This window comes from Chironomus tepperi, unplaced genomic scaffold (assembly GCF_022539635.2).
Source record: "Chironomus tepperi strain 1889 unplaced genomic scaffold, CSIRO-AGI_Ctep_v1 contig_58, whole genome shotgun sequence".
NCBI classification, from domain to species: domain Eukaryota; kingdom Metazoa; phylum Arthropoda; class Insecta; order Diptera; family Chironomidae; genus Chironomus; species Chironomus tepperi.
In genome coordinates, this window is record NW_027226180.1 from 100,872 (window position 1) to 123,799 (window position 22,928).

The 22,928-nt window shown below is 36.2% G+C and overlaps 8 protein-coding genes across 8 annotated transcripts; 5 read left to right on the forward strand and 3 right to left on the reverse strand.

Annotated features, from left to right (window-relative positions):
* The first annotated feature begins 1,181 nt into the window (after positions 1–1,181).
* Positions 1,182–5,191, forward strand: LOC139100081 (vesicular glutamate transporter 1-like). The gene is made up of 9 exons (XM_070652675.1): positions 1,182–1,282; positions 1,969–2,203; positions 2,606–2,839; positions 3,155–3,178; positions 3,236–3,323; positions 3,484–3,827; positions 4,100–4,285; positions 4,543–4,725; positions 4,862–5,191. The coding sequence occupies exons 2-9, from the start codon at positions 1,985–1,987 to the stop codon at positions 5,045–5,047; spliced, it is 1,464 nt and encodes a 487-aa protein (XP_070508776.1). The 5' UTR covers positions 1,182–1,282; positions 1,969–1,984; the 3' UTR covers positions 5,048–5,191.
* Positions 5,192–6,191: 1,000 nt separating this feature from the next.
* Positions 6,192–8,443, forward strand: LOC139100105 (ketimine reductase mu-crystallin). Its single transcript, XM_070652699.1, has 4 exons — positions 6,192–6,265; positions 6,423–7,005; positions 7,390–7,642; positions 8,146–8,443. The coding sequence occupies exons 2-4, from the start codon at positions 6,496–6,498 to the stop codon at positions 8,415–8,417; spliced, it is 1,035 nt and encodes a 344-aa protein (XP_070508800.1). The 5' UTR covers positions 6,192–6,265; positions 6,423–6,495; the 3' UTR covers positions 8,418–8,443.
* Positions 8,444–8,827: 384 nt separating this feature from the next.
* On the forward strand, positions 8,828–13,164 carry LOC139100096 (coagulation factor IX-like). Its single transcript, XM_070652691.1, has 6 exons — positions 8,828–9,162; positions 9,225–9,247; positions 9,314–9,399; positions 9,701–9,777; positions 9,964–10,750; positions 12,656–13,164. Exons 1-6 carry the CDS (start codon positions 9,099–9,101, stop codon positions 12,786–12,788), a joined length of 1,170 nt encoding a protein of 389 aa, XP_070508792.1. The 5' UTR covers positions 8,828–9,098; the 3' UTR covers positions 12,789–13,164.
* Positions 10,742–11,478, reverse strand: LOC139100099 (general odorant-binding protein 19d-like). The gene is made up of 2 exons (XM_070652694.1): positions 11,218–11,478; positions 10,742–11,057 (listed from the first exon to the last, which is right to left on the reverse strand). The coding sequence occupies exons 1-2, from the start codon at positions 11,437–11,439 to the stop codon at positions 10,863–10,865; spliced, it is 417 nt and encodes a 138-aa protein (XP_070508795.1). The 5' UTR covers positions 11,440–11,478; the 3' UTR covers positions 10,742–10,862.
* LOC139100098 (ATP synthase subunit s, mitochondrial) lies at positions 13,165–14,712 on the forward strand. Its single transcript, XM_070652693.1, has 2 exons — positions 13,165–13,446; positions 14,203–14,712. The coding sequence occupies exons 1-2, from the start codon at positions 13,301–13,303 to the stop codon at positions 14,624–14,626; spliced, it is 570 nt and encodes a 189-aa protein (XP_070508794.1). The 5' UTR covers positions 13,165–13,300; the 3' UTR covers positions 14,627–14,712.
* On the reverse strand, positions 14,537–16,609 carry Sirt6 (sirtuin 6). Its single transcript, XM_070652692.1, has 2 exons — positions 16,368–16,609; positions 14,537–15,736 (listed from the first exon to the last, which is right to left on the reverse strand). Exons 1-2 carry the CDS (start codon positions 16,431–16,433, stop codon positions 14,810–14,812), a joined length of 993 nt encoding a protein of 330 aa, XP_070508793.1. The 5' UTR covers positions 16,434–16,609; the 3' UTR covers positions 14,537–14,809.
* On the forward strand, positions 16,543–20,116 carry LOC139100095 (nischarin). The gene is made up of 2 exons (XM_070652689.1): positions 16,543–17,394; positions 18,253–20,116. The coding sequence occupies exons 1-2, from the start codon at positions 16,951–16,953 to the stop codon at positions 19,186–19,188; spliced, it is 1,380 nt and encodes a 459-aa protein (XP_070508790.1). The 5' UTR covers positions 16,543–16,950; the 3' UTR covers positions 19,189–20,116.
* On the reverse strand, positions 20,023–22,888 carry LOC139100363 (chromosome partition protein Smc-like). The gene is made up of 3 exons (XM_070652979.1): positions 22,640–22,888; positions 21,948–22,244; positions 20,023–21,395 (listed from the first exon to the last, which is right to left on the reverse strand). The coding sequence occupies exons 1-3, from the start codon at positions 22,886–22,888 to the stop codon at positions 20,418–20,420; spliced, it is 1,524 nt and encodes a 507-aa protein (XP_070509080.1). The 3' UTR covers positions 20,023–20,417.
* Between the last annotated feature and the right edge of the window lie 40 nt (positions 22,889–22,928).

Consider the following 22,928-nt stretch of genomic DNA (forward strand, 5'->3'; position numbering starts at 1 on the left):
CGGAATGCTTCCAATCAGCCACATCAATGACTTATTTGACGACCTTCCTGGTTCCTCACCAGACCATAACTCAACAATTGTCATAACCGACGACATCGATGATCCAGCCGATGAAGTTGATGACGACGATGACTGCATAATTGTAACATTCAAATGTGATTTATGTCCAAAGGCCTTAAAATCGGAACAATCCCTAAAAGACCACAAAAAGCTTCACAACTTCCAGTGCACAATTTGCAATAAAAGATTCGTTAAGGATCGTCATTTAAGGCGTCACAAGCGTGACAGTCACGATAATCCAAAACGATTTTCATGTCAAATTTGTGGTAAGAAATTCAACAGATTAATGTCGGTGCTGAATCATAAGATTGACATTCATGATGTACGTCCAAAGGCACACAAATGTGCAACATGTGGATATGAGTGTGACAGTGAGAAGGGGTTTAAGAAGCATGAAAAGAAACATAAGACGACTAAGGATGATAAGAAGGCAAAGATTGAGGTTAATGATGAGAAGAAGGTTTTCACATTTACAGCTGTTAAAAACACAGTTACAGCTGTTAAACAAATTAAAATAAAAAATTTAAAATTGAAAATTTAGGCATTTTTGACTCTAAAATCCTAGACTGTATCCAGAAGCAGCTGTGAAAAACACAGTTACAGCTGTTAAAAATTGAAATAAAATATTGAATTTTAAAAATGAAAATTAAAGCATTTTTGATTCTAAAATCCATTCCTGAATTCCAGACTGTATCTAGAAGCAGCTGTGAAAAACACAGTTACAGCTGTTAAAAATTGAAATAAAATATTGAATTTTAAAAATGAAAATTAAAGCATTTTTGATTCTAAAATCCATTCCTGAATTCCAGACTGTATCTAGAAGCAGCTGTGAAAAACACAGTTACAGCTGTTAAAAATTGAAATAAAATATTGAATTTTAAAAATGAAAATTTAAGCATTTTTAACACTAAAATCCATTCCTGAGTCCATTTTCAAAAAAAAGCTAACAAAAAATTTAAAAATAAAAAAACCGTTAAAAAATATACGGACTTTCAATTCTCAGATGTAGGGTCCGTACCCCAAATGCCCCCCTTGGATACGCCCCTGAATATGCATCTGTTATACAAAATTGCCTCTCTGAGAAGATAATTTCCTAAAAATAGCTTAATATTCTTAATATTCTCTCTGTTTTTGTGTCATTTTGCTGCTGTTCAGCATCCGGTGAAGTTTAGTAATTAGTGATTTAAGGAACAATTCAAAATAAAGTTGAAATAGATTTAAGGTAACAATTGACAATACCTAGAAAGCATGCCGTATTCATTTGGATGCATATCCAGTCTTCAGACTGACTTGACTCTAGTCAAGTCCAGTTTGATGCCGGATTTCATTAAACTGACATGAATCTGGCCGAGGGTGTGGATTTTTGGTCATTTCTACGTTCTGTGCATTCTGGGGATGGGTAGGCCATGTATAAAGAAGGTCAAGTGATGCTCTAGTTCTGAAATTTTCAACTTTAGATTGCCAAACACCACTTGATTTAGCATCTGCTGCATGAAAATATTCAAAAAATTCAAGGTCAAGTCGACATTAAAAAATAATGATCCATATGTAGAGGAATGTAGAATTTTTGAATGTCAATTGTTATCTGTTGTGCACAGTTGTGACTTTTGTAGCAATGTATAATACGAAAATATGGTCTATGGTCGACTTGACTCTGGTTCTAATTCAGATTCAGTCTGAAATCTGATGCCAGGTCACAGTCAAGTTGACCTAAATTAGTGCTGGACAATCTTTTGATTTTCATGGTAAACTTCGACCAGAACTGCACATGGTATGCTGTTCATGGCATTATTGGCGTCGCAAATCATGAGTCACAGTTGCCTACCACTGACCTAAACATATGTGCCTTCCTGGAACGGATAATTCACTAATTTCTCATATTTTTTTGCTATTTTCTACTCTTTACAGCCTAAAACCTGCAAAAATGCCTGAAACTCCACAAAATATTAACGATGAAGATCCTAAGCCAGCCTCACAAGTCACATTCGAGCCTATAATTCGACCACCGTTGCGATCTATCGACAAATATTCAGTGCCAAAACTTCGATATCTGTCACAACGCTATACTGTAGCTGTTATGATTTCATTGGGATTATTTGTTCTTTTTGGCATTCGATCTAATTTGGAAACATTTTATTCATCGGTAATTAATGTTATTTTTTTGACGCTCGACCCGAAATGACTGAATTTTCAAGCTGAACCCAAACTGAATAAATTTCCAAGCTGACTAAATTCCTAAGCTCTTACCGAGATGACTGAATTTTCAAGCTCGACCCGAGATGACTGAATTTTCAAGCTCGACCCAAGATGACGAAATATCTATGCTCGACCCGAGATGACTGAATTTCCAAGCTTGACTCGACATGACTTAATTTCCAAGCTCGACATCCAAGATGACTGAATTTTTGAGCTCGACCGGAAATGACAAAATTCTCAAGTTGGACCCAAGATGACTGAATTTTCTCTCCCCTCCTAACTGTTCCGTAATTTCCAAACATTCTCTCAATTGCACTAACATAAAAAATATAAAACTTTTGTCATTTAGCGCCACGAAGCAATATTATCGTCTCGCTGGAAAACTGCATTTTATCTTGATGATGCCTATATATACTGTCTCTTACTGACACAAATTCCTGGTGGTATATTAGCCTACAAATATCCAGCAAATAAGATTTTTGGTTATGGAATTTTATGCTTAGCAATTTTAAATTTCATTATGTCATTCGGTTTCTATTCAACGGTATGGAATTGTATTGACATTATCCAGATGTTTATTCGGGTAAGGGACTCATTTTTGGTCCAGAGTTGGTTCATTTTAGTCTTGATTGGGGTTTGGATTAGAATCTGGATTAGAGTCCGGATTAGAATTCAAATTAGAGTCCGGATTGGAGTTCGAATTGGAGTCCGGATTAGAATCTGGATCAAAGTTGGGATTAGTGTCCGGATAAGAGTTCGGATTAGAGTCCAGATTAGTGTTCGGATTATTGTCCGGATTAGAGTTCAGGTTGACTAAAAAACGGTTCTAGACTTCAAATGTTCTGCCAACTCTGCATTATTCGTCTATATTAATCAATATAATTGAAATTCTTTCCAGGGTTTAATTTTTCCGGCCGCGCTCGTAAGTCATTTAATATTCAATTAAGTTTTTGATAATAAGTGTCGTTGAACTTTACAGGGAGTTTTGAGATTTTGGATGCCACCATTGGAACGGGGTAGATTAGCAACAATCGCAATTAGTGGAGCATTTATTGGAATGATGTTAGGTATGTCAACTTAATCCGGACTATAATCCGGACTCTAATCCGAACTATAATCCGGATTCTAATCCGAACTATAATCCGGATTCTAATCCGAACTATAATCCGGATTCTAATCCGAACTATAATCCGGATTCAAATTCGGAATTTTCTGTCATCATTTTAGGCAACCCAATAACTGAATACCTAATGGAATCAATAAACTGGAGAGCTGCGTTCATATTCTTTGCAATTCTCGGAACTGTTTGGTATGGACTTTGGTATTGGTTGATATTTGAGAAGCCAAGAGACCATCCAGCAATATCAGAACAAGAATTAATGTTTATTGAACAGTCACTTGGAGACTCAATGAAATTGACTATGCCTGCTATACCTTGGGTTAAAATATTGACTTCAATACCTGTATATGCTGTACTTGTTGCAACTATTTGTCAAATGTGGACGTATTTTTTGATACAATTTTGGGAATATGAATTTCTGGAGGACAAGTTCTATTACAGAATTAATCAAGTAATTAGATTCCGGATTTGAGTTCGAATTAGATTTCGGATAGTAGTTCGGATTGCAGTTCGGATTAGAGTCCGGATTGGAGTCCGAATTAGAGTTTGGATAGTTGTTTGGATTAGAATCCAATTTAGATTTCGGATTGGAGTCCGGATTGGAGTTCGAATTAGAATCCGGATTAAAGTTCGGATTAGAATTTGAATAAGAATCCGGATTAAAGTCCGGATTAGAGTTGAACTGCAAAAATAGAATCTTGTCAATATAATCTAATTTTTCAGGTTGGGTTGATAGGTGCAATGCCAAACTTAATAATGACGATTATTGTCCCATTAAGTGGACTTCTGACTGACTTTCTACGTCAACGAAAAATCACAACAACAACAAATATTCGTAAAATTGTCACTTGTGTCAGTTTTGGCCTGCAAGGTATTTTCTTTTGGCGTATTAGACAATCACGAATTGCGGTAAGTTTTGATGAAAACATGAAAGTTCAGATTAAAGTTCGGATTGGCGTCCGGATTGGAGTCCGGACTAGAATCCGGATTAAAGTCCAGATTACAATAAGAATTGGAGTCCGATTAGAATTCGGATTGTAGTTCGGATTGGAGTTCGGATTAGAGTCCGGATTATAATCCGGATTAGAGTCGAACTACAAAATGGACTCCCGCCAACTCTGGTCTGATGCCTTGTAATCCAAATTTTTTCTTACAATTTCTCATAGTCAGAAATAGTATTGTTAATCCTGATGAGCATTGCATTCAGTGGATTTGGCGTGTCAGGATACGTCATAAATATTATGGATATTGCACCGAGATTTTCAACCATTGTGATCGGAATAATGAATACTGTTGTCCTTATAACTGGAATTATTTGTTTGTATTTAAATGGTGGGATAATACATTATGTAAGTTATTAGGTTTTGCAGTGGTGGGCAACTTGCGATTCATGATACATTAGTGTACCGCAGCACACAGGTTGCCCAACACTGTTCTAAACTTCTTAATAATTTTCAATTTATTTCTTCAAATTTGCAAATTTAGTTAGAGAGCTCATGGGATACAGTCTTTGCAATACCTGCATGCATGTTTATAGTTGGAGCTGTAATTTATGGAATATTCTCATCAGGAGAGTTACAGTCGTGGGCTGAACCAACAAAAGAGGATATAAAGGATACGAATAATATCCCTGAAGGAGATTCTCTGATTAATGACGCAAGTAGAGTCTAGGAGGGGCTGAATGTTGACTTTATAATGAACTTTATGTACCAAAATAATTAAAAATTGACATTTTGGATTTATTTTAATGACTTTTCAGCATTTTAACAATAAAATTAGAATTTTTTAATATTTTTTTGATTATGACAAGAGGAAACTTGTTGATTTGTTGACTATAAAGTAGGAAATGATCACAAAAAAACACAATTTCAATGTTTTTATCTACAAAAACAATGTTTTTGAATGTTTCGATCAATTAAAATAATGTGTTGATCAACAAAAATGATGTTTTCTAATGTTTTGATCTCCAAAAACAATGTTTTGTAACGTTTTATTGAATTAAAACAATGTTTTTCAATGTTCGGCTCAAATAAATCAATGTTTTGCAATGTTTTTACTCAATATTTTGATTTAAATGCCTCTATTTAATGTTATGTCTCAATGTTTTCATCCAATTTTTCCATTTAAATACCTCAATTTAATGTTTCAATCTTAAAACATTGAAAACAAGCCCTTTAAATTTATCAGTTTTAATACAAATCAAATCTCAACACTTGTCAAGTAAAATTGAATGTTGTGCTGGTCAGTTAAACAGCTAACTGTTTAAAAATAAGCATCATTTTCAATAATTCATTTCAGAGTTGATCAAAGTCCACATTTTGTCGATATCTGACACATTTTGTGGTAAATCATAAATATGTTACTTGATAATCCTGCGGTTGTAATGCGTATATCTTATAAGTTCAATATGTTACTAGTTTATGATGAATTTATGAGAATTGGTTGATGAATTTTGTTCGTAAATGATGTCACATCAGATGTACAATTAAGGATGATTCGCTTATAAAGCTGATCATTTACTTGCTTCGTTGGCCACTTAGATCAATTGTGACCCATGGCCTCCCTCAGATGACGCCTAAAGCTGACTTTGTCGCCGACCTACGCCTGCCAACTGCCAATACCAATACCAATTGCAGCACTGTCTCCAACAACAGCCTCCTTCCAGAAGTTCTTTGTCTTCTGACGTCACTTATGAACTAACTCCAATTTTTATTTATTTTTTCAAAAATATTCCCACAGTAAATGCACAAAATTGATAAGAATTAATAGATATAATATAAAACATTCAAGTGCTTGTTAATTGCTTGTTAGTTCCTTGTGATTTGTCGTTGAAACAAGAAGTGCCTTAGCTAAATTAGTGGACAATTGAGGTTCAATCAGCAGTTTTTGGTGAGGAATTGTTGAAATTTTTGAATTTTGATGGATTTTTAGGAAAATTTTGACAAAGATTTTTATCAAAATTGCCAATAAATCCTCAAAAATTGATGGATTTACTCCAAAATCCCTAAAAATAATCAATTTTGTTTTGTTTTTCTGTCCCACAAAGCATTAACACACCTGAATCATCAACATTAAGCACCAAACAGACACAACAGCAACATTAAAACATCAATCAAGTCATGGACAACAATGACGTCATTTTCATCAAAGACTCCGTCGTCAAAAGTCTCCTAAATTGGACAGACTCTGTCGATGCAATGGAATCAGCCTTAATTGCCATATCCAACACTCAGCCATCAGAATCTGTCCCATTTTCATCCCAAACACCACGAACATTTACATTTGCTGGTGATAAAGGAGTTCTATTGACAATGCCTGGATATGCGTCCAATTATGCCTTAAAATCCGTCACTGGAACCGACACAAAACATTCAACATTGTCATGCAAGCTTGTCACATCATTTAGTGGAAATTCACAATTAAATCCAGCAATTTCGACAATTCTTGGAACTATTTTGCTATTTGATCCTGATACTGGCAAGTTGAAGGCAATTGTTGATGGAACTGAAATTACGGCATGGCGTACAGCAGCTGTTAGTGTTGTTGCTACAAAGTATTTGGGTTGTGATTTGAGTTTGGATAAGGGACATGAAGGAAAGGAGTTGGCAATTGTTGGATGTGGTACACAGGTATGATGAGGGGTTGAGGGGTGTATTTAGGGGAGAGGGATGTTGGGGTCAACCCCTTACTGTCCCTCCGATCGAAATTATTCAATTTTTTTGTGTATTTTGTCATAAAATTGCAAATTTTCATCAATTTTTGATAATAAATCTGACTTGGCAGGACAATTGGAATTTGGACTGTCTTAACTGCTGTCCAGACTCCAATAGAGGCACCCCTTTATTAGAATCCTCCCAAATCTACCCCAAACTCCCCTAAACACACCCTTAATTCCATCAAAATTGCAAATAATCCCCAAAAAATCCCAAATAATCAACCACAACCTTTACCAACCTTAATCAGTTCCACCTCCTCACTACAACCCATAACTCATCTAATTCTCATCCCCACAGGGTAGAATCCACGCACTAGCATTACTCAACTACTTCCCAAATGTCTTTACTCGAGTTAAATTATGGAACAGAACACAAAGTCGAGCTGATAATTTGAAAAAAGAATTGAAGGATTTATTCCCAAACGTTGACATTACAACAGTAGATACATCGGTGTCGTGTGTCAAGGATGCTGATTGCATTGTTACAGCAACTAATGCCAGTCAACCACTGTTCGAGCTTAAGGATTTGAAGGAAAATGTTCATATTAATGGTGAGTTTTTGGAGGTTTGTGATGGGAAATGAGAAGTGGGATTAAGGGTAGAATTAGGAGGGTAGGGAGGGTTCAGGTGAAACATGGTGCCGATTTCATAACCTACTCAGGATAGACTCTATATTGGGGTAAACAGGGCAATTCTAAGTGACTCTATCCCATTTTATCCTAAGTGGGGCTGAAGTAGGTGTAGGGTAGGAGGTAGGGTAGGAGTTAGGGTAGGAGGTAGGGTAGGAGGTAGAGTAGGAGGTAGGGTAGGAGGTAGGGTAGGAGGTAGGGTAGGAGGTAGGGTAGGAGGTAGGGTAGGAGGTAGGGTAGGAGGTAGGGTAGGAGGTAGGGTAGGAGTGGGGTTGGAACTCAATGAATTAATAGCCCTGCTTTTTCGAGTCGGTTAGGATGGAATATTCCGAGTAGGGTACGATAGGATATTCCTGGTAGATTTGACCAGTTGCACCTTACCCCATTACCCTGCTAAATCTAATCAATCTATCCAATCCATCTAGCCATTGGAGCAGGAACAAATCACCATTCAGAACTGTCCATGGACATCTATCAATCATCACGTGTCTACATAGAAAGCAACATTGGACTACAAACAGAACTGAAAGGTATTGAGCAGTACGTGAGTGGAGAGATTGGCGAAATTGTTATCGGAAAGAAGTTCCTCTACAAAATGGACACTGACAAAAATGTTACAGTCTTTCAGTCGATGGGAAATGCAATTGAAGATGGTGTTATGGCTAATTTGATGTATCAGAAGTTTTTGAAGCAATAAAATGATTTAATTTTGTGAATTTTAAAGTTTGATCTGTTTTTAATTAATTTTTTAGGGGTTTCAGTGAGAGGGACGTAGCCAGTAAATTTACTAGGGCTTTTTTGGATTTCTTTTAAAAACCTGCAAATAAAAAAGTTTAAAAATTAAGAAGTCGTTACAAAATAACTGGTTTTTTGATTTTTAAAGGGGGTCTGTGAACCCATCCCTCCCCTACACCCCTATTTGACCTTCAACAAAAGTTTTGAATTTTTTTTCTTCCAAAATTTGCACATTTAATAAAAAATTGTGTAAATATTGCTCAAAATGAGAGATATGAGTAAAAGGTTCTCAAAATGATTTATTAAAAGAGGAAATATGTGTAAAAAATAATCATTTTAAGTCAAAACTCCTTACTGTTCGGAACATAATTGTCTTTTATTGTGTTAATTAAATTTTAAAAAAAAAATTAAAAATTAAAAAAAGTAATTTTTTATTTTTAAATTTTTTGTTTGCAGTTTATTAAAAAAATTCAAATAAAAATTTTCTGGCTGCACCCCTAGGGAGGGGAGTGGGTCTAAAAATCCCTTATTTTGCGTAACGTAACAAGTGAACGGCCTTATATTCTAAAACAGATTAAACAGGAACAGAATTTCTGAGAACTGATAAATATTTGTGAAATAATCAGTAAAAAAAGTCTCACAAATGAACTTTTTAAAATTGGGGTTACTTTATTGTATCATTGCATTATTATTATTTACTAAAATCAGTAAGAATTTGTGATTTAAAATGTTGAATTAAAAATTAAATTTTAAACAATTTTTATTATAGCTGCCTCATGGGACTTGCTGACGGTATGTATATTAAAATTGACCTTAATTTGAGCACTAACTTTCTAATTTTTACTATAAATTGATCAGAATCGCCCAACGTCATGTGGAAGACAAAAAATAGGATTTGGAATGATCATTTTAGGATCAAAAGTCACACGAGGATTACATCCATGGTAATATACATAATAGCTTCTTGAATAATAGTCTAAAAGACAATAATATGCTTAATGTGCATCTTATGGTGTCTAGTTCACTAAATTGAGCATGCTCATTGGTACCATTAGATGCTCATTGATTATATGCTTGTATGTTAGGGATATATGCTTCATTTTGTCCGATAAAATGACATTAGTAGCCAAAATTGCATGTGCCATTCGTACCAATTATCCTGGCTTCAATCCTGGCTTCAAATGGCTTCCGTTCTTGTATCAGCAAAGGAATTGGGTGTTTATAAATGACTCTTTTTCATTTTAGGGTTGCTGTCTTAATAGACACAAATGGAAATGTATTTTGCGGTGGAACTCTTATTTCTAGTAAATTCGTTCTAACCGGTAAGATTAATTTAGTTTTTATAGGTATGGGTACATCTCTGATATTGTATATAGGTACGCCTGGTACACCTTCGGTTCCAATGCACAATGCCACTTTTCCAGCATGTCCATCACTATTCTGTATCAGTTATATATCCATACCATTCTGTACCATCACTAAACTGTACTAATCCAATAAATTTCTAGCTGCTCATTGCGTTGAAGGCAAAGACAATTCACACAGCCATAAATCACGTGATATATTAGTAATACTTGGTGCATATGATCTTAAAAAATGTCATGAAGTTGGTAAAGTAACATCAAGTGTTATAAAAATTCATTTACATCCTGATTGGCATCCATATATTGCATCATATGACGGTGACATTGCCATATTGGAATTAGAAGATGATGTCGTATTTAATCGTTATATTCAACCGATTTGTATAGCTGAACCGCAATCTATAGCTGCATCAAAAACTTTAGGTGTTGTTGTGGGTCATGGACATAGTGAATTTGCCGATACTGAAAATATAGCCAGACTTGTTAACACACCAATTCATAATTATTCTGATTGTATAAAAAGTAATGAACATCAGCCAATGTTAAGTCATCGTACATTTTGTGGTGGTGCTGCTGATGGTTCTGGTGTTTGTACGGGTGATAGTGGAAGTGGTTTAATTGTTAGTCATGATAATACGTTCTATATACGGGGAATTGTATCGGCATCACTTTATGGGACACTTTATGGATGTAATGTTAATCAATATTCTGTATTTACTGATGTTACAAAATTTTATAGTTGGATTATGACGGGTGATGATAATAGTCTAATGATGCGAGTCATTAGTACAACTGTAAGCAATAGAGTAAAATATGAAAGAACCCAAAGAGCTTATTATCGCGCAACTACTACAACTACTCCTTATATCACTACCGAAGAGACTACGACGATAACAACAACCGAACCAACAACTACTACAGCTCCTTTAAGGTAAAATGATTTTATTTGAAATTTCAACAAAATTAATTTTTAATGGATAGACTTAAGTGGGGGTTGGGTGTCAAAAAGTCAATTTTCCACGTTACATAACAAGCAAACATCCTTAATCATCAGGAAACAGTCCAGCTTTCTTGAGTGTATCCTTAAAGCAATGTCCAATCTTTGCAGCTGCTTCACAATGATCATCATCGGTCACATCTTCACAATCTGTTATAGCCATTTGAATGACATCATCTGGTATTGGTGATTCCTTTTGCCAAGCTTCTAGACCATCTTTATTGATTTTACCGTCTTTAACCTGAAAATTTGGGTTTTTGTTATGGATTAAGTGAGTTTTTGAGGTTTAGGGTGGAGCTGGGGGTGACTTGTCGACTGTATATGGAACTTGACATGATTTATCAAGACATAAGGTCATTAAGTCACACCCAGAATACCCAAAATCACATCCAGCTACTCACAACTCCCATTGTCTCAAATGCACATGAAATCATGCATTTTCCTTCATGTGTTTCAGGCTTTGCATGCGACAAAATCTTTTCCAATTCATCGTCTGAAGCACCTGTTGTCTTTTGACATTCTTTTGCCAATTCATGCCATTTTGCTTTCATTTCTTCGCGAGTTTTGGCTTGACTATGAAGCACAACTGTTGCTATCAAGATTAATGACAATAAAAGCTTCATTTTTTTTTGATTTAGTTGCTGTTTACTTTGAGGAATCAAGTAAGCTACTGATAAAGTTAGAACATTTTCTTTGGGATTTTATAGTCCCCGACGAAAAGTTGAAGCAATTGTCATCAAAAATTTCATGCCTTGTGAACATGCTTTATCTTTGTGAATGATTAAATCGTAACTTAATGAGCTGATGAATTGACATTGACCATGTATGTCGAATGGATGAGATTTGTCAGAGTTGGGTGTACACAGAGATGCAGAGAGAGACAGTGAGACAAAGAGAGACGCTGAGAGACACAGTGGCACAATGACACATAGACACAGTGACACAGAGATACATTGAGACAGTCAGAGACACAGAGACATAGTGAGACAAAGAGACACACAGAGAGACACAGAGACACACAGAGACACACAGAGAGACACAGAGACACACAGAGCCACACAGAGAGACACAAAGACACACAGAGAGACACAGAGACACACAGAGAGACACAGAGCCACACAGAGAGACACACAAAGACACACAGAGACACAGAGAGACACAGAGAGACACAGAGACACAGAGAGACACAAAGACACACAGAGAGACACAGAGACACACAGAGACACACAGAGAGACTCAGTGACACAGAGACACAGAGACACAGAGACATAGAGACACATAGACACATAGACACACAGAGAGACACAGAGAGACACAGAGACACACAGAGAGACACGGAGAGACATAGTGAGACACAGAGACACAGAGACACACAGAGAGACACAGAGACACATAGAGAGACACAGAGGACACAAAGACACACAAAGAATCCCCAACTCTGTCTCATAACTCACATTTAATTGGACACGCGAAAAAAAAAAAATTTCCACAAGATTAACTTTACTTTGCGGATTTTTCTCATCAATTTTAAGTTGACTATGTATTTAATTACTGCTGTCGGAAAAATCTAAATCACCAAATTGTGTGCGCAAAAAAAAAAAATAAACTTGATGAATGTAGTTAGTTCCGATTACATTTTTATATTGTGACAGATCAGTGATTGTTGAGTAGTCGAAGCTTAGACAGGCATAATTTGATGGATATAGAGAAAATGTTGGATTTTTTTGGATATTGTTGAGGATTTGGGGTTGTTGGGATTTTTTAGGGAAAGATGTTGGGGATAAATTACAATTTGATGAATTTTTGATAGTTTTTGATGATTTCTTTATTTTTGATCAGTTATTTTTACCGAGGTTATGTGCAAACAAGTGAGAATCGGCAGGTGACTGGAATGCAAGTAGCGGCTAGACGAAACGCAGAAAATATAAGACGAAGGCAGGAGTCTTTTATTCATCTGCCCCAAAATCCTTAGCAAATTGAAGAAATTTCTCCAAAAAGGGGTTTTTGGGAAGGCAACCCTCCCTCCCCTCGAATTCATCCCCCTGAGCTAAATAGGATTAACACCAGCAGCTCATCCCATAATGACAATAAACTTTAAAACCACCAAAATGACCAAAATCACCAAAATGACCAAAATCACCAAAATGACCAAAATCACCAAAATGACCAAAATCACCAAAACCACCAAAATGACCAAAATCACCAAAATCCCCAAAATCACAAAAATCACCAAAATCCCCAAAATCCCCAAAATCACAAAAATCACCAAAAACCATCAAAAAATCCCTCTTTTTAAATTCCAATCACAGCAACAACTGCCAATAAAAATTCAAATTTTTCTCAAAACATTTTCGAATATTTTTATTTTCTTCCTGAAACTTTTTGTTTTTTTTGTTTACCGTCCGGCATCCAAAAATAGCATCTTTAATTCTAAATTTTTTCATATAAATTTCACAACTTTCGAGCAACTTTTCACATTCAAAAATGTTCAGCCAACTTAAAATTTCATCATTGCTTCTCAAGCCGGTGCAGTCAGGTCGACAATTTTGGTGGTGGGTCAATATGATGTTTAATCGTGTTGATGGCGAGAGAGTTAAGGCTCTTGGACATGATCGGTGTACTGCTGAATGGTGAGTAGAGATTATTGATGAATTTTGGATGGATTTTTGGTCCAGAAATGAGGAACTTTGTGGACCATAAAATGGTCAAGTCGGTTACTTACTTTGCTGGCCGTTCAAATGGCCTCAAGTCGGTTAATTGACTCAAAATCCGGTACCAGACTAGAGTGGCTCTGACATGGGATTCAGGTCAAATCCAGACATCTTGTCGGCATTAGGCTGGATCATTCAAAGTTCAAAATAACTCCTAGACAGGCTTGACTCTGACTTAATACCAGATTCGGGTCAAATCCAAGTATTAAGCCTGCATTTCGCAGGATCTATCAAAAGACAGGATAACTCCTAGACCAACCCGACTCTGACTTGGTTCTGGACTTGGATTAAATCTCCCAAAATACCTGGATTACTCCCAGATCCAACACCATGCCAGAGTCATGACAACTTGGTCAATTAACCGACTTGATGCCAGATTCGACTCCAATCCAGGCATCTTATCAGCATGTGCAGGATCTCCCAAAAATCAAGAGAACTTCCAGACCGACGTGACTCTGACTTAGTGCCTGATTCGTGTCAATATTAGGTATTGAGCCTGAATCAATCAAAAATCTGGAAAGTTCCCAAGCCAGTGTGAGTTTGACTTAGTTCCAGTCTCGAATGCTTGGATTCATACTGAATCAGGCACCATGGCTGGGCCGGTTGTCATGCCATGGTCATTTTTAATGCCAAAATTGCCTAAAATACCTAAAAAAAATCTCCTAAAATTTTCAGGCTTCTCCGCAACGGATCATGTGTCAAATTTGTCAGCGCCCCCGAGCCCCTCTGTGACTACAACCTCCTTCCACCCGAAAATGCCAAATTCTTCGTCCAAGAAATCATAGCTGAAGATGCCGGCATCAGTCACATTGGCTTCCCGCACATCAAAGGCTGCACAAAATTAGAGAAAATTGTCCTTAAAAATTGCGGCTACATCGAGGATGAAGCCTTAGAATGCCTGAAAATGCGGAAGGACTCATTAAAGCACTTGGAGCTGATTGACTGCAAGAACTTGACAGATCACGGCTTGCGGAGCTTAAAGGAACTAAATTTAAAGACATTAGTGATCACAAATGTTCCATATGTGAAGGACTTTGATGGAATTAAGGCGGAACTGACGGCTGCCTTGAAAGGCTGTGATGTCAAAATGGAAAAGTAGCTGTGGATGGATATAAAGGCACTGGACTTTTTTGCATTAAAATTATTTATTCTAGTCGGTAAAATAAAGATTTTTTAAAAATGGAACCAAGAGATTTTCAAAGGTGGGGGAGGTGGGGTAGGGTAGGGTAGAGGTGGGGTAGGGAAGGGTAGAGGTGGGGTATGACCCCTAAATACACCCCAGCTAGTTCCCATCCTCAGCCTTAGTCTTCTTATACTTCTTCTTCACCTCAACTTCATCGCCTTTTCTCTTCTTATTCCGTTCCTTATAAAGCTTCTCAATACTGGTCAGTTCCTTCTTTGGAATGTTCCAATTTACACTAAAGTCCTCCTTCCTTGTCGGATCGTCAGCCTCACTGTACTCTGGAATGTCCTCAATACCAAGCCTTTTCATCACCATATCCATAACATCATCAACATATGCATGAATTGACAAGTCAGCCTTTTTCTCGACTTTTGTTGCCTGCAAATTAATCAGCACAAATTTCCCGCCAAATTTTTGACTTCTCATTGGAAATTTAGCACATGGCATGATTTGGAAGCTTGATCCAAGTCCAATATTGAGATCTGCGATTGTTGAGTGCATCATGGCCATGTCCAGGTCATCATCAGGCAAGTCATCCTCCCAATCAAGTATTGTGTCTATCAGCTGTCCACGACATGGACGTCCTTTGTTCCTGCACGTCTCACCGACTGCCTTTTTACCAACTGTCGGTGCTGGCGATGTTCGTACAAATTGCTTCTTACATTTTGGACATTCAGCTGTAAACATGTTGCCATGAAGTTCAGCAAGATTGGCACGGGGTGTGCCACATCGCATATGAAGTCCATCAATGTTCTGACTTATTATAAACTTGACATATCCTTTATCGACTAGATGCTTTAAGGCACGATGGGTTTTTGATGGAATTGCATCTTTAAAGCTTATGTCAACTTTTGGTTTAATTCCTTTCTTTTCGAGTGTCCAGACACCGTTGGGTCCACGAAAATCGGGTATTCCACATGCTGTTGAGATTCCAGCACCTGTATGAACGACTATGTGCTTTGATGCGAGGATGAGATCGACTAGTTGTTCAACTTTTGAGGTGATTTCAGATGGGGTGTCGAAGATCTGGAAAGGGATGGAAATGGGATTGTGATTTAGAGATTTATGGATTATTTTGAAGGGATATGCCCGAGTAGCACATGCCGGTAAGGGTTCTAGATGCTCAGATTGAGATTAAGACTCATAAAATCCGGGAATTTGTCGAGATTGAGACTTCAGGCAATCTTAAATGCCAATTAATTGACTTGAAATTCAGAACAAAGTTGGCATGACTCTGACTTGATGTAAGACTCGATTTAAGTCAGGCATCACGCCAGCGAAGTAAGCAAGTAAGATACCCGAGCGACAGAGTGACATACTGCAGTAAATCCCATCTTTCCTGTCAAAATGACCCAAAAACAGTTAAAACGATGATTTTAAGGAGCTTTAGTGTCATTTGGATGTGTAGCAATGTATACAGCATCAACCCGTATCCCATAGACTTGGTAGGGATGCTCTGGATGGACTATACAGTATGACTAGTTTATATCCTACAAACCAGCACTCAACAGAGTCAATCAGGGCTGTCAGGACTTTATTTTGATGCCCAACTCCCAACTTCCTTACTTCAAATCTCAATCTTCCTTAATACATTCCAAAATAATCCCTAAAATTGACCAAAAAATCCTTATAAAATTTAACAATATCCAATTCTTACCTCTGGTGTCCCTAGCACCCCCTTATCGTCATATGGTGACAGATTATCAGCATAATTGCAGGACATATTGTGTGATGAAAATGTACTTTTTATTCAATATTCTCTAATATTTTGTGAAATTTGTTTGTATTTTTACTGATTTGAGATTCTGAAAATTTTTCGAATATTTTTTGACCGTTAATAATGTTTGAAATTCAATTTTTAAAAATTCTTGAATTTTTTGAGGCATTTATTGGATATTGACAAGCTTGAAATGGCTTGGAATTGACCAGAATTGGCTTTTTCATACAAAATCTGAGTCGACTTCTAGCTCTGAATAGAAGTCATCAACAGAACCAGCTTCAGAGCGTCCATAGAGTCCATAAAGCATCTAAAGAGCCCCAAAAGAGACCAAATCTGGACATTATTAAGTAAAAATCACCAAAGTATGTAAAAATAGACCAAAAAATCCATAACGTCCTTCAAAAATTCAAACTCCTCATCCGAATCCACAAACAGCTGATTCCGAAAAACAGACATTCCAACACATACATCCACAAAACTATCATTTGATAAACATAAGTTCAATTATTACAAAATTATTATGTCAAATTATTATAGAAATCCATTAGAAACGACAATAACAATACCAAATGTTGAAATAATTGATGGAACTACATTTTACAATATTCGTGTCACGTGCTTCCATAATATAGAATGGACAGTCCTGAGACGTTATCGTGATTTTCATGATCTTCATGAGAAACTTGTTAATTATTCAATTGGAAAGGATTTATTGCCAAAAAAGAAGGTTATTGGAAATATGAACAGCAAGTTTATCGAGCAGCGACGTGAGGATCTACAGAAGTACTTGCAGACCATTGGACATATCATGCAGAAGCATATGCCAATTGAATTTGTTGAATTTTTGGATTATCATAAGTATGATGTGATTTTTGTGCTGCAGAATATGGCATTGGATATATTTAAGAATGGTGAGAGATATCTGATGGAGAATGAGGGGATGTGGACGTTCACGATACTTGAGGTGAGTTTTGTGGGATGTTTTGAAGTTCTAGAAGCTCTAGAGATGATAATTGAATGTGAATTGTATGAGTAAATTGAAGGCAATTTGATTGAAGGATGAGCAATAAGGAAAAGGCATTGACATCATTTATCAGTTTTGTTCAGTTGTCAGCACATATTCTAGACGACTACTTGAGTCACTAGATTTGATACTGAAAATTCAAAATTTAACGGCTTTCAAGAATTCAAAATTTAATCATTTTCAAAAATTCAAATTTTAACGGGCTTTTAAAATTCAAAATTAAACTGTCTTCAAAAAATCAAACTTAAACGACCTTAAAAATTTAAAAAATTGACGTTTATCAAAAATTCAAAATTTAATGGTTTTCAAAAGTTCAAATTTAACAGTAAATCAAAGCAAAATCAAAAATTTACTTTTAAAATTCAAAATTTGACGGCCTTAAAAAATTGAAATTCAACAGTTTTCCAAAGTTCAAAACTTAACGGTCCTTAAAAATTCAGAATTTACCATTTTTCAAAAATTCAAAATTTAACGGTTTTTCACGTTTCAAAAATTAACGGCCTTCAAAAATTCAAATTTAGCTACCCTTAAATTTTACGAATTTTAATAATTCCAAATTTAACGGCCTTTTGAAATTCAAAATTTTCAGCTTTTAAAAATTCAACTTTAACAATTTTCAAAAATTCAAAATTTTTAAATGTCAAAAATTCAAATTTAACGGCCCCCAAAAATTCGAAAATTTTAGACTTAAAAAATTCAAAATTTATTGCTTTATCAAAAATTCAAAGTTTATCATTCTTTGACTATTCAAAATTTAACGACCTTCAAAATTTCAAATTTAATTTCCTCTATTTTTAGCTCCACGCCATCACAACCCGCCTTAGACTTCCATGTCCACACCAAGAGCTTCAAAGTAGTAAATTCGATTTCTCACACATCCTTGACTTCTGTTCGAACCTTCGATCCCTAAAAGTGACACCCACCCGAACTACCTGTGATACAAAAGAGGACGTCCTTCAGGAACTCGTCAATCCCATCGGGACATCCAACATCCTCGCATCGACCCTAAATTTTGAACTGTCGCCATTCCCAAATGTCATAAATTTAGAATTTTACGGTATTGTGCCAATGAATGTCGATTCCAATGCGAGGATACGTGAGAATTGTGAAGTATTTACCGTAACTTTTACACGTGCCCAAAATATTCAAAATATTTTAAATCCCGAGTCAATCCACAATAATTCGGTGACGGATGAGCAATGGAAGTCCATTAAGACTGTAAATTTTGGATATAATGACATTTGGCAGTTGGATCCAGCCTTAAAGTTAGTTCCAAATGTTGAGACATTGCTGCTGGACGGGAATCGAATTCGTGGAATTTCAAATTTGAGGCACTTGCCAAAATTGAGCATATTAAGCCTTAATAATAATCTTATTGAGGACTTGACCAATTGGTGCATGGAACTTGGGAATATTCAGACCTTGAATCTGGTCGGCAACAACATTTCATCACTAAAAGGACTCAGCAAGCTCAGATCCATAAAGTCACTCGACCTGTCCTGCAACATGATTAAAGATTTTGATGAAATTGATGAAATTGCGGCACTTCCGATTCTTGAAATTTTGGGACTGAATGGAAATCCGCTGGCAATTGAGGTTGACTATAGACCGAGAGTCATGGCAAGGTTTGGTGACCGAAGGAATGAAATTGTACTGGATAATGAGAGATGTACGGCTATTGAGAACGATAAGGCAATGGTGTTAGCTGCTTTGAGGAAGTCGAGGGTTAGATGAGGGTTTGGGGATGTTGAAGTTGGTGGATAGAAGGTTTTGAAGAAGAGTTGGCTGGACTTCAATGTGGAGATGGCTACTATGGACCCTCTTTTAGTTGACCTTTTTGAAATTTTGGAGTTTGGAGTCGCCCAAGTCCTGCCAGCTCTGATTTTAAGTATTCATAATTTAGTCTGAATAAGGGTGTTGAAGTGATCAAGTTCAGTGACTCTACTTATGGTACAGCACCTAATTTTGTCCATGTTCCTGGCATTTTGATACTTTTGATCACTTTATCACCAATTTTGGCCATTCCTGACTACTTTTTAGACCTACTTTGACTAATTTTGGTCAATTTTGAACAATTTTCATTACTTTTGACCAACTTTGATCATCTCCTGCTCAATTTTGACCATTTTCTAGCCAAATTTTTGTGATTCCTGATTAATTCGGCACTCTTTGTCTGAATTAGAATACATAAAATATGAGTATCATATAGATCTGAGCTGGTCGTTCACTTTTTACGAAACAAGTCCATTTTTCGACTTTTTAAGACATCCTCCATGCTCTTTATAAGATCTAGCAAAGGTCTACCCTATGCTGGCTCTTTGTAACGTAGTCAGTTTTTCACTGCTCTAAGTTCCACAATTTTATAAAAAAAAGAGGCTCTCAAATTTTAAAAAATACTCATTCAAATAAAGTATTTAAAGCAAATTGGATAATTTTTTCCTAAATTGAGGGACTTTGACCCCAACCTGAAAATGCACCTGATTCTATAGACTAAAAATTTTAACATTTGTAAGATTTGACATCAAATATTTCTTTTATTTTAAAGATATTAAATATTATTTACTCCTTATTTATGTATTTTATTCACTGCTATATGTTATCCTATAATTTAAACCACACATGATATAATAAAATAAATATTTCTATATTGACTGTATATTAACTGTTGATTTTGACTAATTTGTTGGCAATTTCAGATTTTGCATCCTCTTTGGCTTCTTTATGGAGACATGATCAGCAGATATATCAGTAGGATGTTCAGTAGGATTTTTGGAGTTCAGACCACCCAAAGTTTTGAATATCATTGGTTCATAGATCCAAAATTTGGCACTAGGTTGCCGTGACTGTGACATTGTTCCGAATTCAGTTTAAATCTAGTATAATGCTAGGGAAGAAGGGGAAGGGCTACATATTGCTATTATTCATACACTTACATGCTTAGAATCTTAAAAATTACGTCACATTCAACACTTAATGTCACATGGAAATGGAATCGATATTTTCCTTTGTTTCATCAACTTCTTAAATGCCAAACTCTTCCTAATTTCACTATTTGCAGTCTCAAACAGCTTTTGCAGTGATTTTATGTAATTTCTTGATGATTTTGTTCTGATTTTCTCCTCAGTCGGTTCCGAATTGTCAAACAACTTAACAGCTTTGGATTCGATGATTTTAATGAATTTTTCATGTAATTTAGATGACATTTGGTCTTGTTGTGGATGATTGTCAAGTTGTGGATTTATGGAAGTGATTGATTTATCGGAATTCTTCAATGCAATCCGTTCCTGACTCTCAATTGGAACTATTTTCGTGACTTCAAACTTCTCAACATCCTCGCCAAATTTGACATTCCCAAATGACAGGATCTGAGTGTCCTTGGTGCTTAATATTGTCTTGTCGTTGCCATTTTTCAACTTTTTGTCCAAAATTGCCTTAAAATCATCAGTCACTTCCGTTATGAAATTTTGAATTTTAACGGTCACAATTTTTTCAATTTGTCGCAATTTTTTGGTAAAAATTTTCATTTTTCTTTGTAATTTTGGGGTTGTTAGGTCTGGAACTGTAAGCTGAGGACTTGTCAGGTTCATGTAAGCAACAACAGCTTGTTCCTTAAAGTCCTTTATAAATTGCTGAATTTTTCGCTCATTTTCATTCAAATTTTCCATCAAATTTTCATCAAAAATTGTCAAATTTTTCAATTTTTTGACAAATTCTTCCAATTTTTGGTACTTTTCAGCCTCAATTTCCGTTATTTTGTCAGCACCAAATTTGAATATGTTTAAAAAATTTGAAATTTTCAGATTTTCCTGTACAAAATGCAAGTCTTCATGCATTTCGATGTTCTGATGTGACAAAATACTGTGAATTTCCAGAATTGACTCATCAATTTCATTCCTTTGATCCAGTTCGTTGATGTGGAAGTGAAAGTCGCATTCTTGTGACTGAAAAAAATGGGAAATTTTGGTTAGTTTTGAGGAATTTTGAGAAATTTTTCAATTTTTTATCATTTTTTGGTCGAAATTGACCGAGTTGAGTCAATTTGAGTTGATTTTGAGGTTTGCCTAATCAAACAACGGTTTGGGGCTGAATTCTCAGATTGTGGTAAGGTATGGCATGGTGTTACACCTGGTATGGCAATCTGGTATACCAATACTGCATGATAATATGATTTTAGGATCCTGGAACACCAATGGTACGGTACATTGCCATGATAAAGTAGTTCAACACAGTTTCACCCTGTATCATCATGTCATACAACTATACCGTCCCCCTGGTGCACCTATAACGCACCGTTGGCGCACCAAATATTGTCGCATCGTCCTACTATGCCGTACCGTCGATAAAACCCTTTTAAACCACAGATACACCACCTTACCATCCCAGATGTCCCCCTACACCATACCAATTGATGTACCTCCATAATTCAGCACCATACCCACCACACAGCCCATCACCCCCTCGATCAACAACCAACAATTCCCTAAATAACTCACCTCTTTACCATAATATTCATTATAAAAGCTCTCTTCGCCCAATACAAAGTAAATTGTCGACATAAGTCCTGAAAATGCTGAAAAAATTCTACTCTCATATTGTGACTGTTCTGGTCGAGCCTTCAGATTTATAAAAATTATAGCAATTTTATGATTATTTTGTGATTCATAGAGGAAAATGTCATTCCATAATTGAATTGTTACAGTTCCGTTGAGCGATGATGTGCAGGCTGTGTCAAGGAGAGATGTGAATTTTGATTTGTGTACGAGACAGTCGGGGGAGTTGATTGGTTTGTACTAGAATTAAATGGAATTTCAGATTAGAGGTAGAGTCGAGCTGGAGTCAAGATAGAGTCGAGCTAGAGTCGAGCTAGAGTCAAACTAGAGTCAAACTAGAGTCGAGCTAGAGTCGAGCTAGAGTCGAGCCAGAATCGAAGCTAGAGTCGAGCTAGAGTTGAACTAAAGTCGAGCTAGAATCAATCTAGAGTCGAGCTAGAGTCAAACTAAAGTCGAGCTAGAGTTAACTTAGAGTCGAGCTAGTGTCGAGCTGGAGTCAAGCTAGAGTCGAGCTAGAGTCGAGCTAGAATCGAGCTATAGTCGAGCCAGAGTCGAGCTAGAGTCAAACTTGAGTCGAGCTAGAGTCGAACTAGAGTCGAACTAAAGTCGAGTTAGAGTCGAGCTGGACTACTTACATTCTCATACAATTCATTCAATATAACTCCACTAAGGACGTCAGTTTCTCCATAATTTCCAATAACATAAAGCCTTCGACCTTGTATTAATGGATTGCTTAGGAATTCCTCAAATGCCTTTAAGTCAATTTCATATTTATTATCAATTTTATTGACTTTTAAGTCAATGAATTTGCCACAATTACAAAGATTTTCACAATTTACGATGGTAAGTAAGGTATAAGATATCAAATAGGTTTTGAAGTTCATCGATGTAGATTTTACGTCTAGTTTAAATAATATCAAGATA

Bases quoted from the DNA above. Each gene is read 5' to 3' on its own strand.
- LOC139100096 (XM_070652691.1), top strand. From the start codon at position 9,099: ATGAACTTTTTAAAATTGGGGTTACTTTATTGTATCATTGCATTATTA. The intron at 9,400-9,700 runs GTAATATACATA...TTTTCATTTTAG, and splicing joins ACACGAGGATTACATCCATG to GGTTGCTGTCTTAATAGACA. The intron at 9,778-9,963 runs GTAAGATTAATT...ATAAATTTCTAG, and splicing joins TAGTAAATTCGTTCTAACCG to CTGCTCATTGCGTTGAAGGC.
- LOC139100105 (XM_070652699.1), top strand. From the start codon at position 6,496: ATGGACAACAATGACGTCATTTTCATCAAAGACTCCGTCGTCAAAAGT. The intron at 7,006-7,389 runs GTATGATGAGGG...TCATCCCCACAG, and splicing joins TTGTTGGATGTGGTACACAG to GGTAGAATCCACGCACTAGC. The intron at 7,643-8,145 runs GTGAGTTTTTGG...CAATCCATCTAG, and splicing joins GGAAAATGTTCATATTAATG to CCATTGGAGCAGGAACAAAT.
- LOC139100363 (XM_070652979.1), bottom strand. From the start codon at position 22,888: ATGAACTTCAAAACCTATTTGATATCTTATACCTTACTTACCATCGTA. The intron at 22,245-22,639 runs GTAAGTAGTCCA...ATTTAATTCTAG, and splicing joins TGAATGAATTGTATGAGAAT to TACAAACCAATCAACTCCCC. The intron at 21,396-21,947 runs GTGAGTTATTTA...CATTTTTTTCAG, and splicing joins ATGAATATTATGGTAAAGAG to TCACAAGAATGCGACTTTCA.
- Sirt6 (XM_070652692.1), bottom strand. From the start codon at position 16,433: ATGTCCTGCAATTATGCTGATAATCTGTCACCATATGACGATAAGGGG. The intron at 15,737-16,367 runs GTAAGAATTGGA...ATCCCTTTCCAG, and splicing joins GGGTGCTAGGGACACCAGAG to ATCTTCGACACCCCATCTGA.
- LOC139100095 (XM_070652689.1), top strand. From the start codon at position 16,951: ATGTCAAATTATTATAGAAATCCATTAGAAACGACAATAACAATACCA. The intron at 17,395-18,252 runs GTGAGTTTTGTG...CTCTATTTTTAG, and splicing joins GGACGTTCACGATACTTGAG to CTCCACGCCATCACAACCCG.
- LOC139100099 (XM_070652694.1), bottom strand. From the start codon at position 11,439: ATGAAGCTTTTATTGTCATTAATCTTGATAGCAACAGTTGTGCTTCAT. The intron at 11,058-11,217 runs GTGAGTAGCTGG...CCAAATTTTCAG, and splicing joins CATTTGAGACAATGGGAGTT to GTTAAAGACGGTAAAATCAA.
- LOC139100081 (XM_070652675.1), top strand. From the start codon at position 1,985: ATGCCTGAAACTCCACAAAATATTAACGATGAAGATCCTAAGCCAGCC. The intron at 3,179-3,235 runs GTAAGTCATTTA...TGAACTTTACAG, and splicing joins TAATTTTTCCGGCCGCGCTC to GGAGTTTTGAGATTTTGGAT. The intron at 4,286-4,542 runs GTAAGTTTTGAT...AATTTCTCATAG, and splicing joins TTAGACAATCACGAATTGCG to TCAGAAATAGTATTGTTAAT.
- LOC139100098 (XM_070652693.1), top strand. From the start codon at position 13,301: ATGTTCAGCCAACTTAAAATTTCATCATTGCTTCTCAAGCCGGTGCAG. The intron at 13,447-14,202 runs GTGAGTAGAGAT...TAAAATTTTCAG, and splicing joins GATCGGTGTACTGCTGAATG to GCTTCTCCGCAACGGATCAT.